The following is a 14,016-nucleotide window of genomic DNA, read 5'->3' on the forward strand; positions in this document are numbered from 1 at the left end:
GAGCTGATCTCCCTGTGCTATGCTGCTGTTTCCCACTAGCTAACTATTTTACATTTGGTAGTGTATATATGTCAGTGCTACTCCTACTTTGCCTCAGCTTAACCCTCCCACCCCACGTCCTCAAGTCCATTCTCTATGTCTGCATCTTTATTCTGCCCTGCAACTAGGTTCATCAGTACCATTTTTTTTTAAGATTCCATATATATGTGTTAGCATACGGTATTTGTTTTTCTCTCTCTGACTTACTTCACTCTGTATGACAGACTCTGGGTCCATCCAGCTCACTACAAATAACTCAGTTTTGTTTCTTTTTATGGCTGAGTAATATTCCATTGTATATATGTGCCACATCTTCTGTATCCATTCATCTGTCGATGGACATTTAGGTTGGTTCCATGTCCCGGCTATTGTAAATAGTGCTGCAGTGAACATTGTGGTACATGTCTCTTTTTGAATTATGGTTTTCTCAGGGTATATGCCCAATAGTGGGATTGCTGGGTCATATGGTAGTTCAATTTTTAGTTTTTTAAGGAACCTCCATACTGTTTTCCATAGTGGTTGTATCAGTTTACATTCCCACCAGCAGTGCAGGAGAGTTCCCTTTTCACCACACCCTTTCCAGCATTTATTGTTTCTAGATTTTTTGATAATAGCCATTCTGACCGGCACTAGGTGATACCTCATTGTAGTTTTGATTTGCATTTCTCTAATAATTAGTGATGTTGAGCATCTTTTCATGTGCCTCTTGGCCATCTGTATGTCTTCCTTGGTGAAATGTCTATTTAGGTCTTCTGCTCATTTTTTAATTGGATTTTTTGTTTTTTTGATATTGAGCTCCATGAGCTGTTTGTATATTTTGGAGATTAATCCTTTGTCTGTTGTTGCATTTGCAAATATTTTCTCCCATTCTGAGGGTTGTCTTTTTAATTTGCTCCTTTGTTACTTAATTCTAATGTAGATACATCAAGAAATCTGGAATTTCATGAAATACATAGCACAGGGAATGAGCCACCTTTGCTGATTATGATTGGCTACAGTGATGGAATGCAGGTCTGGAGCATCCCTGTAAGTATGAAGATCGTTGAATCCCTGAAATATAATACTTTTCAGCATGCTAGCTGGTGTGAAACCTGGCGATATTTTCTCTAAGGTCTCATCCATTTATTTTGCAAGCAATTGCTAAGAGACCGCTGTGTGTGGAACCCCATACTAGGCCCAAGGGCTAAGGGGAATATGAGAAATTAAAGATGTTGTAAATGATTTGTAAAGTGGGCCAGCAATTGTGGGAATCACTTTACATGGAATATCTAATTTCTTATCATAGTAACTCTACCTAGTTGGTGTTATTATTATCTTTTCCTGCATTTTTACAGAAGAGTAAAGAGGCTTACAGAAGGCTTTTAAAAAAAATAGTGATCATTTTAAAAAAAGTTTTGAATCAGTTAAAACATTCACATGGTTCAAAATTCAGGAGGTATAAGTGGGTAACAAAACTCCCTACCACTACTCTCCCCAATTTCCCTTATCTTGAACAGTTTCTAGTTTTCTAGGATTTCTAGTTATGTTTCTTTTCCTTATAGCTATATCTTATGCTAATAAGAACATGTATACATATAATTCTCCCAGCCTGCCCTTCCTTAACAGAAGGGAACATATTATACAACTCAGTCTGTACATTCCTGTTTTTTACTTATAAATCAGTATTTAGAGAGCTTCTCTATGGAATTTATAACTGCTTATAATTCTGTTTTTTTGGATTTTCCTTAATTTACATAACTTGTTTCCTTTTATTGGAGAAACTTAAAATTCCCCCCCACCCCCACCCCCTTTCTGCTATTAGAAACAGTGATGTAATACATGAATTTGAACAAAGGTTATTTTGTGTCTATGTATCCATATAGGATAAGTCATAATTTTAATAAATGTTTTAAATTGCCAAATTCTATTCCCAGTTTCCCTCTTCAATCCTACGTGTTCCTCTTTGGAATGACCAAAAATAAAATGTACTAAAAGAGGAAGAGGCTTGGTAGGATCACAGCTCAGTGAAGTGTAGTAGGGACTGCATACTTTGGCGTGTACTTAGTTATATTCTGCTCTTTGGCATGGCCTAGATATCATGTCTCTCCTCCAGATTTTGGGGTGTGGGGGGGAGTTGGCGGGTGGACCCTTTATTGTGTGTTTTTTTTTTTGCAGTTAGAGGCCTGGAGCCAATAGAATTTTAATTTGTGCCTTTAATAGATGCATTTACCACATTGTTTGAAGCCTCTTGTTAGTGGGTGGTTCAGCTAGAATTTTTTTCCCTTTTTGATTTTTTTGCACATTATGGTTACTTCTTAAAGGATTTATAAGCAAACATATATTACCTCAAATTTAATGAAATTCAGGATGTTCCTGAATGCAGAATTTGGCTAAAAGATTATTAAGTAATGAATACATTGAACTGCGTAATTCTTTAATATTGTAAGTAAAATTATTGTTTATTCTTTGATAAATCACTTATAATGAACTTTGGTCTTCCATCTAATCTTATAATAATTATATATCATATTATTAGTATTTAGGATTTTAGGTTTTATATTTCTTTCTTTTAAAGATTGGCATTATTTTGCAGAGATAGAAGAATCCTGTTGGTATGTCATGGAATGCGTGTCCTCGTGTTTTTGCCTTTGGGGATGTGTAGTTGACGTTTTTTCAAGGCCCTGCAATGTTGTTTGTAATTTAAGTATCACGCCAAAGGCATAGACAAAGGACTTAAAAGCGTGGCAGTCTTTGCTTGCTTGCTTTTTCCTACCAAGAGAAATATTTCTAGATTGTGTTCAAGAGAAGAGGATTTTGTGAATTTAACTTTTTCTTCTTAATAGAGACTACATTTTGATTCTTTACACTGTTGACAGACTTGAAGGCAAAGAGGAAGCTAGAGCTTTAACAAGCTTGGGCCTTGTGGGATTAGGGATGTTGACTGGATTGAGCACATTTCTTTGGTGGTACTCAGGCTACCCACTTGCTTTGGTTATAATTAGAGGTATCACTTTTAATAGTTAATTTGTGTCTGGTTCTGAGTAACTTAAAGGTCTTATGAGGAAATTACTTCTTTACAGTAATTCTTATGCCCAGATTGTATTTTGAGAGATTTAAATAATCTTTTCTTCATGGAATTTTCATTGAATAACAGTTGTTTTTATTTATTTGTTTATTTATTTGGCTGCATTGGGTCTTAGTTGTGGCATGCGGGATCTTCATTGTGGCATGCGGGATCTTTCGTTGCAGCTCGCAGTCTTCTCTCTAGTTGTGGTGCGTGGGCTCCAGAGCATGCAGGCTTAGTTGCCCCGTGACATGTGGGATCTTAGTTCCCTGACTAAGGATCGAACCTGAGTCCCCTGCATTGGAAGGTGGATTCTTAACCACTGGACCCCTAGGGAAGTCCCTGACAGTTGTTTACTGTTGTAGTAGTATAGCCCCGTGAGGACTGGTTCAAGAATTAGAAGGCAGTTTGGAAAAATAAGCTCCTTCTGTTGCACTGATTGAGCTCTTACTATGTTCAGAGAACTTTATGTACACATTATCTCATCTGTTGTATACTGTGAGGAAGAAGTTATCCTATTTTACAGGTGGTAAGGTCACACTACTTATAAGAGGTGGAATTGGAATTCAAACCCAGTTCTGACTTCAGATTCAAAGCCCATGATCTAAGAGCTCTATTTCCCCTATGTGATAGCAGAAGATATGCCATGCAAGTAGTATGGCACCTTAGTTTTAGTTTTCATTGTAATAGGTTACGAAGGACCTTCATATATTCATCTTTTATAGACTAGTGTGACTGTTACCCATTACTCTAACTAAACCCTTCTGAAACTTGTTTATCACTAGTCAGTTATTCAGTAATCATTTAAGTGTTACCATGTGCTAGACACTGGGGAGCTTATGTTGGTCAACCTAGAAATAATCCTGGCTCTTAGGGATCTTTGCAGACCATAAATTGTATTTGCTTTTCAGTAAGTGCGGGTGGCCAGAAATCAAACCCTGTCCAAACTACAGCTCAGTTTTTTCTTCAAGTTTGTGCACAGGGTTCCCTTCTGTTGATTTTATGTAACTGTCCCACCTGTGAGTCTCAGATTAAGAAAATAAACATCCTGGTTAAACATGTAAAAAAATTGTCTATTTATATAAGTGCACAAATATGAACAAAGCTTAGATGATATCTAGGAATATAGTTAAGTGGAGTTAGCTCAGAAGCAGAACTGTGCAGAAGTAATTTCTCTACTGCCCAATCACTACCACTTTGTATATGAGATGGCTGCAGGAAAACACCAGCCTTCATAGCTTTCCCAAGCTGTCAGGCCTCTTCTTTCAACACATCTGATGCAACATAAGAAAGAATGATTATTTGTGATGTTGATATTCTGGATACATAGGCCCTTTTCCCACCTGTGCCTAACAGTGACATTGCCTCTTTTTGGTAATGTAAATATAGGCTCTCTTGCTTAAAATTCTTAATTAAAAAAAAAAAGTCAAAGTTATACTTGTGCATGGACTAAAGACCGAGTAATTTTATGGGAGTCATATGAAAAAAACAGTAGTTGTATATTCTTCCTTTCTTAACTACCATAGTTCTTTCAGCTCTTGTTATCTTTGCATTTATTTCAGTTATTTTATTCTATTTATTTAAAAAAATATTTATTTATTTATTTGGCTATGCCAGGTCTTAGTTGCAGCACACGGGATCTTAGCTGCCACATGCAGGATCTTTAGTTGCGGCATGTGGGCTCTTAGTTGCGTCATGTGGGATCTAGTTCCCAGACCAGGGATTGAACCCGGGCCCTCTGCATTGGGAGTGAGGAATTTTAACCACTGGACTACCAGGGAAGTCCCTGGTGGGGACTTCAGTTATTTTAAAATATCTTGCTTACATTCTCTCTTTTTTTTTAACATCTTTATTGGAGTATAATTTCTTTACAATGCTGTTAGTTTCTGCTGTATAACAGAGTGAATCAGCTGTACATAAACTTATATCCCCATATCTCCTCCCTCTTGCGTCTTCCTCCCACCCTCTATTGCTTACACTCTTGATTTTTTTTTTCGGCCAGTTTTACTCATAGACTGACTTGGTGCCATGAACTGTGAGAACGTAAAAATTGTTCATTTATTCATTACAATTCTTGGATAAAGTATGTATTTTGAGCAAAATAGATATGGCCTTTGCTCGAATGGAGCTAGTAGGAGAAATGGATTTAAATAAAAATAAATTAGTAGGGCTTCCCTGGTGGCGCAGTGGTTGAGAGTCCGCCTGCCGATGCAGGGGACACAGGTTCGTGCCCCGGTCCGGGAAGATCCCACATGCCGCGGAGCGGCTGGGCCCGTGAGCCATGGCCGCTGAGCCTGCGCGTCCGGAGCCTGTGCTCCGCAACGGGAGAGGCCACAACAGTGAGAGGCCTGCGTATGGGGAAAAAAAAAATTAATAGACAAATTGTAATATGAAGAAAATAATAAGAGAGTATATATAATAAGGAAGTGGCATAAAAGTTAATTAAGATTTAGCCACAGTAAGATTGGAACAGCAAGTAGTGAAGTCAGAGGCTCTGAGGTGGAAATGTTCTTTTCTCTGTACTGGGACATTGATTTAGATTTCTTAAGTTTTTTTCTTCTTAAAGAATATTGAGATAAATATCTTTATGATCATGTAATTTGGAGAGATCAATAAAAGTAAATATACCAAAACTCTTGATAGATTTACCAAATTGCATTCTTGTAAAGCCATGCCATTTATTCTCACCTCATTCATTTATTAATTCATTCACTCAGAAAAGATTTATTGATTGCCTTTTATATGTCAGACCCTGTTCAAGGTGCTGGGAAAACAACAATGAGCAAAACAAAACCATTATTCTTATGGAATTTCCATTCTAGGTAGGTGGGTTGGAGGGTGGGGAAGATGATAATAAACATGTACCATGCTTGGATAATGAACAAGTAACCAAGTGTTAAGGTGTGGTGGTTGATATTGTTGTGGGTTGCTATATTATATGAGGTGGTCTTGGAAAGCCTCTCTCAAAGACCCCCTGAGCAGAAGTGTGGAGGAGTGATACTTATGGGTATTTGAGGGAGGGGCATTCAAAGGCAGTGCTCTCTCATAGGATTACGTTGTTATTTTAAAAATTTTGTTTATTTTTGGGTCTTTGTTGCTGTGCGCAGGCTTTCTCTAGTTGCGGCGAGCGGGGGCCACTCTTCATTGCGGTGTGTGGGCTTCTCATTGCGGTGGCTTCTTTTGTTGCAGAGCGCGGGCTCTAGGGTGTGCGGGCTCAGTAGTTGTGGCACACGGGCTTCAGTAGTTGTGGCTCACGGGCTCTAGAGCTCAGGCTCAGTAGTTGTGGCACATGGGCTTAGTTGCATGGCCTGTGGGATCTTCCCGGACCAGGGCTTGAACCCGTGTCCCCTGCATTGGCAGGCGGATTCTTAACCACTGAGTCACCAGGGAAGTCCGGATTATGTTTCCTATATTAAAGAACAGCAAGGAGGCAATTTGGTGGAACTAGGTGAAGACTGCTAATGGTGTCTCAGAGGTGGTGGTGGGCTAGAGTTTTGTAAGGTAAAAGCTTACAAAATGAGCTTTGTACCATTGGAAGAACTTCAGAAGTTTCCCAGGGAAAACACCTATGCCCACCACCTAGATTATACCATGAAAATTTTTACTATACTTAGTCTCCACCTGTAGATCTTATTGGATGCATTTCAAAGTGAATTGCAAACATCAGCATACTTTCCCCTAACTACTTTTGCATTAACTAAAGTTCAATATTTGATGAGTTTTTTAAAAATTATTTATTTATTTATTTTTGGGGTACATGGGCCTCTCACTGTTGTGGCCTCTCCGGTTGCGGAGCACAGGCTCCGGACGCGCAGGCTCAGCGGCCATGGCTCACGGGCCCAGCTGCTCTGTGGCATGTGGGATCTTCCCGGACCAGGGCACGAACCTGTGTCCCCTGCATCGGCAGGCGGACTCTAAACCACTGCGCCATCAGGGAAGCCCCATTGATTAGTTTTTTATTGTAAAAGTTACACACAATTAAGTATACAAATCTTAATATGTAAATTTCCTGAACTTTGACAAGTGCATGGCAACCCAAATCTCTGTCAAGATATACAGTAGATCTTGATTATCACTCAAGACATTTCCTTCATGCCTATTCTCAATTTTTCCTCCATCCCATCCATGAAACAACCACTGTTATTTTTTTTTCCATCGTAGATTAGTTTTGCCTGTTTTAGAACTTTCTGTACTATTATACAGTATGGACTCTTTTTGTGTAAGGCTCCTTTCACTCAGCATAATGTTTATGAGATTCACTCTTGTTGATTGTCCCTTTTAATTGCTGAATAGTATTCCAATATATGAATATACCATAGTTTATCCCTTCTCTTAATGAGGGATAGCTGGCCTATTAATAGCTTTTGCCTGTTATGAATGAAGCTGCTGTGAAGATTCTTCTGTAAGTCTTTTTGTAAACATATGCATTTATTTCTCTTAGATAAATATCTACAAGTGGAATTGTTGCTTCATAGGGTAGGAATATAGTTAGTTTTATAACAGACTTCCAAACCTTTTTTCCAAAGTAGTTGTATCGTTTTACATTTCCCCCAACAATGTATGAGTTGTACTATATCCTTGCCAACATTTGGTGTTGTGTCCATCATTTTAATTTTTTTTTTTTAGTTGCGGCATGCGAACTCTTAGTTGTGGCATGTGGGATCTAGTTCCCTGACCAAGGATTGAACCCGAGCCCCCTGCATTGGGAGCGTGGAGTCTTAGCCACTGGACCACCAGGGAAGTCCCATCTTTTTAATTTTAGCCATTCTGGTGGGTGATACCTTGCGGTTTTAGTTAGCATTTCCCTGATGACTAATAATGTTGAATGCTTTTTCATATATTTGTTGGCCATTTGAATATCTTTTAGGGATTATCTGTACAGTTTTTTTGCCAGTTAAAAAAATTGAGTTGTAGAAGCCAATGGAGAACTTTGAACAGGGGTAGACAGTGATGCCTCTTATAAAAATAGGGTGTGACAGCTACTGAGCCCACGCGCCACAACTACTGAAGCCCGCGCGCCTAGAGCCCATGCTCTGCAACAAGAAAAGCCATCGCAGTGAGGAGACTGCGTACCACAACAAAGAGTAGGCCCCACTCGCTGCAACTAGAGGAAGCAACAAAGACACAACGCAGCCAAAAATAAATAAATAAAATAAATAAATTTATTTTAAAAAATAGGGAGTGATAAGGAGCAGATTTGGGTGGAAAGACTGAGTTTGTGGACTATGGACTGTTGCTGGTCTATGAACTGTTGATAGTCAGTGAAATGTTTGTTACTGTTTGCAACAAGATAAGTGCAGAAGTTGAGAGTAAGCTTTTGGAAACCTATAGCTGTTTGCCAGTTGCGCATCATCCAAACCTGTGTTTGTCATTTACAGACGTATCTGTTTGTGCCAGAATGGAAATTTAAAAAAAAAAAGTAATTGAGCCGTTATAACATGGTTTGACAAGCAGTATCAGCGGGCAACCAGTTGGAGGAGGAGTTGTTCATGACAATGAGTGTGTTTTAGACATTGTGCCGTCATATATTATTTCATTTAGCACAAGTAACATCTCTATGATCATTAATATTCATTTTAGTGGTTGTAAGCTCTCCGTGGACATGCAATGAGATATAGAAGTTTCAGGGAGGAGATTTGAATTGCAGGATGAGGATTTGGATTTATTAATATTTCAGCCAGTATGAATTCATTAAGAATCTTTGAGTAACAGAGATACATTCCAAAATCCATATTTAATAAAGGTTGGTTTTGCAGTGGCTTTGGAATGAATAGAGAGTAAAGGAGAAAAGAAAAGGATATGAGGCCAGTTAGGAGTCAATTTCACTTCCCTGGTGGCACAGTGGTTAATTCGCCTGCCAATGCAGGGCATACGGGTTTGAGCCCTGGTCCAGGAAGATCCCACATGCCGTGGAGCAACTAAGGCCGTTGATGGTTGTCACTGTTCCTGTTGTTGGATGCGGGCACGGAGCCCGAGCCTCACAAGTCCCAGCTGTCTGAGCTCCTCTTGTCGGCTGAGGCCCATCAGTTTCACATTGTCTACTTGGGAGACGTTGAGAGCCTGAACTGAGTTAGTTGTATTGGTATCTGATAAAACATTTAGAAGAGAAGAATCAAAGATGTTTCCAAGATCTTGATTTGGGGCTGGTGCTGCCTGGTACGTAAGATGGCATAGCTTTAGAAGAAATAGAATTTGATTATTAGAATTAGACTTACATTATGTTGAAAATTTTATAAGGCAAAATTGCACTGTATAGTTTAAATAATAAAGTGTTGCCATTAAAAATTTTCAAGATAGTACCTTTGTAAAAAGTCCTGAAATTTTTCCATACTCTTTTGCTGTTAAATGGCTACTTAGCTTTCTCATCCTCTTTTGAAATGCTTAATATCTTAAACACATCTTGAAAATGTATTCATTACAGCACCTAGAAGATGAGAGTTGCATTGTATGAAACAGTATATTTTTAGGTTCAGTAAGTTAAGATTTGAAGTGTTTTCTAGGAGCTTTTGAATATACTGCAAAGAAATAACACTAGGTGTCGCTAACACATTGAGCTAAGAAAAGTATAGCTGTTCCCTTGAAAGATTTGCCCTAAAGCTTTTAGTGTAGCTTTTACACTTTTTGTGTTGCCTTTACACAAAAAACTTTAGAGAAAACATGCAAGGACATATTTGAGGTGAATTCCAATTAGTTTATTATTTGTTAGAAGTTGGGTGCCAACAGACCTTGCCATGTCAAGATTGCTAGCCAGGAAACAATTTTTATGGGTTTCATTTGGAAACAATATAAAGTCAGTGATTTGGGTAACGGGCAAGCAGAGAAAGTTTGAATATGGACCCAAATCAAAAAATTGCCTTTGTTGAGAGTATCTTATTTTTTTTGGTCCACTGTCTTATTACTGGAAAGAGAAGTAATGGATGGCTCTTTAGTCACCTGGCAATGAAAGATCTTTGGGTGTCATGGAGTGAATAGAAGCAGAAATGAAGAATAATATTGAAGTAACTTGTGGAATCCATTCATATTAGTAGAGGCAATTTTTTTTTGTAGTGTATGTTTCTTAAGGTGTCACTTTAGAGAAGTCTTGTATCTGAAGTTTAGTCTTTCCAATGTTTAAATAGTGGCTTTATGTGACTTTTGTTGATTTGAAAAGTGAGTTTGAAATTTTATTATAAATTGGTATTTTTCTTGTTTGAAGTATTTTGATGTTTTTCTACTCTAAAATGGAAGATATTCTTTGGACACAAGCTGACTTACGAGTGTGTGGAAGACAGCTTTTTCTTTTCTTATAAATGTTACTGCGTATGTTAAATATCATAAAGTGCACAGATCGTAAGTGTGCAGACTGAATTTTTATATGTGTATGTAACCTTCTGGGCACCACTCAGATTAAGACAGAACATTTGGAGCAACTCAGGAGTCTCTCATGCCACTTTCCTGTCAATACTGTCCTCATACCTCCACGTAACCACTATTCTGACTTCTATCACCAGAGATTAGCTTTTTCTATTCTTGAACTTAAAAAAAGGGGGGGATGGGGGGACATAGATAACCCAATCTATTCTTTTGTGTCTGGCTTCTTTCTCTCAACAGTGTGACTATGAGATTCTTTCATGTTATCGTACGTAGAAGTAATTTGTTCTCATTTCTGCTATATACTATCTTATCATGAATACAATGCATTTTATTTTATTTATTTTTTTAAAATTTATTTATTTATTTATTTGGCTGTGTTGGGTCTTGGTTGTGGCACGCAGGCTCTTCGTTGTGGCACTCAGGCTTCTCTCGAGTTGTGGCGCTCGGGCTCCAGAGCACGCGGGCTCAGTAGTTGAGGTGCGCAGGCCCAGCTGTCCCCGGCATGTAGGATCCTAGTTCTTTGACCAGGGATTGAACCCGTGTCCACTTCATTGGAGGGCGGACTCCCAACCACTGGACCACCAGGAAAGTCCCACAGTGCATTTTTAAAAGTTCGTTATACACCTGATAGACATTTTTGTTGGTTCTAGTTTTTGAGCATTATGGATAAAGCTGCTCTGATGTTCTTGTAAGTGTTCCTTGGTGGATATATGCTGCACCCATTTCTCTTGGATATAGACCTAGGAATGGATTTGCTGTGTCATAGTGTAGGTGTATGTTTAACTTTAGTAGATATTGCCAACCAGTCTTCCAAAGTGTTTTTACTGATATGTACTCCTACCAGCAATGTATGAAAGTTTCATTTGCTCCACATTTTCATTAGCTCTTAGTATTGTCAATCTTACTAATTTAATAATTTTTTTGTGTATGTGTTGGTATCTCATTGTGGGGTTTTAAAGATGCTTTTATTTTGCAATAATTTTAAACTTCCAGAAAATTTTATAACTGTTACAAGGAACTCCTGTTACTCATTACCCAGATTTACCAATAAAGGACATTTTACCCCTTTTGCTTTATCATTCTCTCATTTTTATTTTTTTCCTGTGAAGATTTTTTTCGGAACCATTTATAAGTAGGAGAATTTATGCCCCCCCCCTTTTCCATAAATAATTCAGTATATATTTCCTGGGAGTAAGCACATTATCTTTTACAACCATAGCACTATTATCAAAACCAGGACATTTAAATTTGATACAATACTATTTTGTAATCCACAGTCCATTTTCCGGTTTCATCATTTGTCCTAATAGTCTTCTTTATAGGTTTTCTTACATTTTCACTTTCTTAATATTGTCTTTTGATGAAAGAAATCCAGATCAGATTTTAAGTGGTTTACTCTATTTTTTTTTATTTTTATTTTTGGCTGCGTTGGGTCTTTGTTGCTGTGCACGGGCTTTCTCTGGTTGCGGCGAGCAGGGGATACTCTTCGTTGTGGTGCGTGGGCTTCTCATTGCAGCGGCTTCTCTTGTTGTGGAGCACGGGCTCTAGACGCACAGGCTTCAGTAGTTTTGGTGTGCGGGCTCAGTAGTTGTGACTCACGGGCTCTAGAGCGCAGGCTCAGTAGTTGTGGCGCACGGGCTTATTTGCTCTGCGGCATGTGGGATCTTCCCCAACCAGGGCTCAAACCCGTGTACCCTGCATTGGCAGGCGGATTCTTAACCACTGCACCACCATGGAAGCCTGGTTTACTCTATTCTTAATGCTTTTTGTATCCTTGTTTACTCTAAGGCCATGAAGATATTCTCCTGTGTTTTCTGTTAGAAAGTTGTTGTTATTATCTTTAGGTTTATAATCCTTTTGAAATTTTTGGTGTACGGTATGACATAGGGGTCAAGGCTTTTTTGAATTAAAAAAAGAAAAAAAAACCAGCTAACTCATTCAGCACCATTTCCTGAAAGGACCGTTCTTTCCCCACCAAATATGAGCATGTAATTCTTGCCAGCTCTGTGTTTTTGCTCTTTCTTTTTTGTTTTTTGGTCTCTTTTCAAATTGATTTTTAAAACCTTTTAACTTTGAAGTAATTATAGACTCATGGGAAGTTGCAGAATATTAGAGTTCAGGGTACACTTCCCCCAGTGTCCCCCAGAGGTGACATCTTATGTGACCTGTAGTACAATATCAAAACCAGGAAATAGACATTTACATTGATTTTTCAAAAAATTTTGTAGTTTGTCTTTTCCAGTTTTATTTAGATATAATTGACCTACTATATTGTTTTTCTTTTTTTTTCGCTGTGCTGAGCAGCATGTGGGATCTTAGTTCCCTGACCAGGGATCGAACTGGTGTCCCCTGCATCGGAAGCACAGAGTCTTAACCACTGGACCATCAGGGAAGTCGCTATGTTGATTCTTTTTTTAAATTTTATTTATTTATTTTTTATACGGCAGGTTCTCATTAGTTATCTACTTTATACATATTAGTGTGTACATGTCAAGCCCAATCTCCCAATTCATCCCACGCCCCCACATTGATTTTTAACACCATAAATTATGGTCGTTTTGCCCATTTTGAACTTTATCTAGATGGATTCATAGGATATGAACTCAGATTTTCATCTGCAGATACAATGATTAATCTTGAGACTTAAGTCCCATTTTTTTTTTTGATTGACCACATATGAATATTCTTCAACCCTGGCCTAGGGGTTATTTGCAGCTAGACGGAGTGTGCATTGATCACATGGTTCTCATTTATGCCTTTGCTTTTTATCTTCTTTCCTTATGTGTACGTTTCTGGTTTAAAGAGTATTGGTCAGCTTGATGTGAACTATCAGAAGTGATAACAAAATTAATAAATAATTGGTTTAAAAGGCTAATACTATTTTATTTATTTATTTATTTATGTTTACGGTACGCGGGCCTCTCACTGTTGTGGCCTCTCCCGTTGCGGAGCACAGGCTCCGGACGCGCAGGCTCAGCGGCCATGGCTCACGGGCCCAGCCGCTCCGCGGCATGTGGGATCTTCCCGGACCGGGGCACGAACCTGTGTCCCCTGCATCGGCAGGCGGACTCTCAACCACTGCACCACCAGGGAAGCCCAAGACTAATACTCTTTTAAATAAGAAATTAACTAAAATTATAATGCACGAAGGTATGCAAATACAAATTATATATGTTTGTGACTCATTCTTGCCATTATTGGCGTTTTGGACCAGATGATTCTTTGTTATGGGGGGCTGTTCTGTACATTGTAGTTGCCACATCTGTGGCCTCCATCTACTAGATGCCCAAAGCAACTCTCTGAATTGTGACAATTAAGAACGTCTCCAGACATTGCCAAACATCCTCTGGTTAAGAACCACAACTCCAGAGAAAATTTTGGTTGAAACTACTGGCTTAGGTACATATAATTTGATGGGAAAAGTTGTTGCGTGTAGTTAAGAATACCAAAGAGTTACTGTGCATATATATGTACACACACACACCACACACCCACTTTAGTAAGAATTGTTTAAAAATGGAACTGAAATATCTGTATTTTTAAATATTAAAATCCATTATAAACTATCCATTATAAACTAT

General features: G+C 38.5%; 1 protein-coding gene across 3 annotated transcripts in view; it reads left to right on the forward strand.

The window, feature by feature from the left end:
• Positions 1 to 14,016, forward strand: part of BCAS3 (BCAS3 microtubule associated cell migration factor) — a 574,807-nt gene that overhangs the window by 19,273 nt on the left and 541,518 nt on the right. For all 3 annotated transcript variants that reach the window (XM_082859916.1, XM_082859918.1, XM_082859917.1), the window contains exon 5: positions 959 to 1,065. In XM_082859916.1, coding sequence (XP_082716042.1) covers positions 959 to 1,065 — 107 coding nt within the window. The remainder of the gene's footprint in view (positions 1 to 958; positions 1,066 to 14,016) is intronic.

Source organism: Leucopleurus acutus (assembly GCF_964270905.1).
Source record: "Leucopleurus acutus genome assembly, chromosome: 19".
In the NCBI taxonomy this organism is placed as follows: Eukaryota; Metazoa; Chordata; class Mammalia; order Artiodactyla; family Delphinidae; genus Leucopleurus; species Leucopleurus acutus.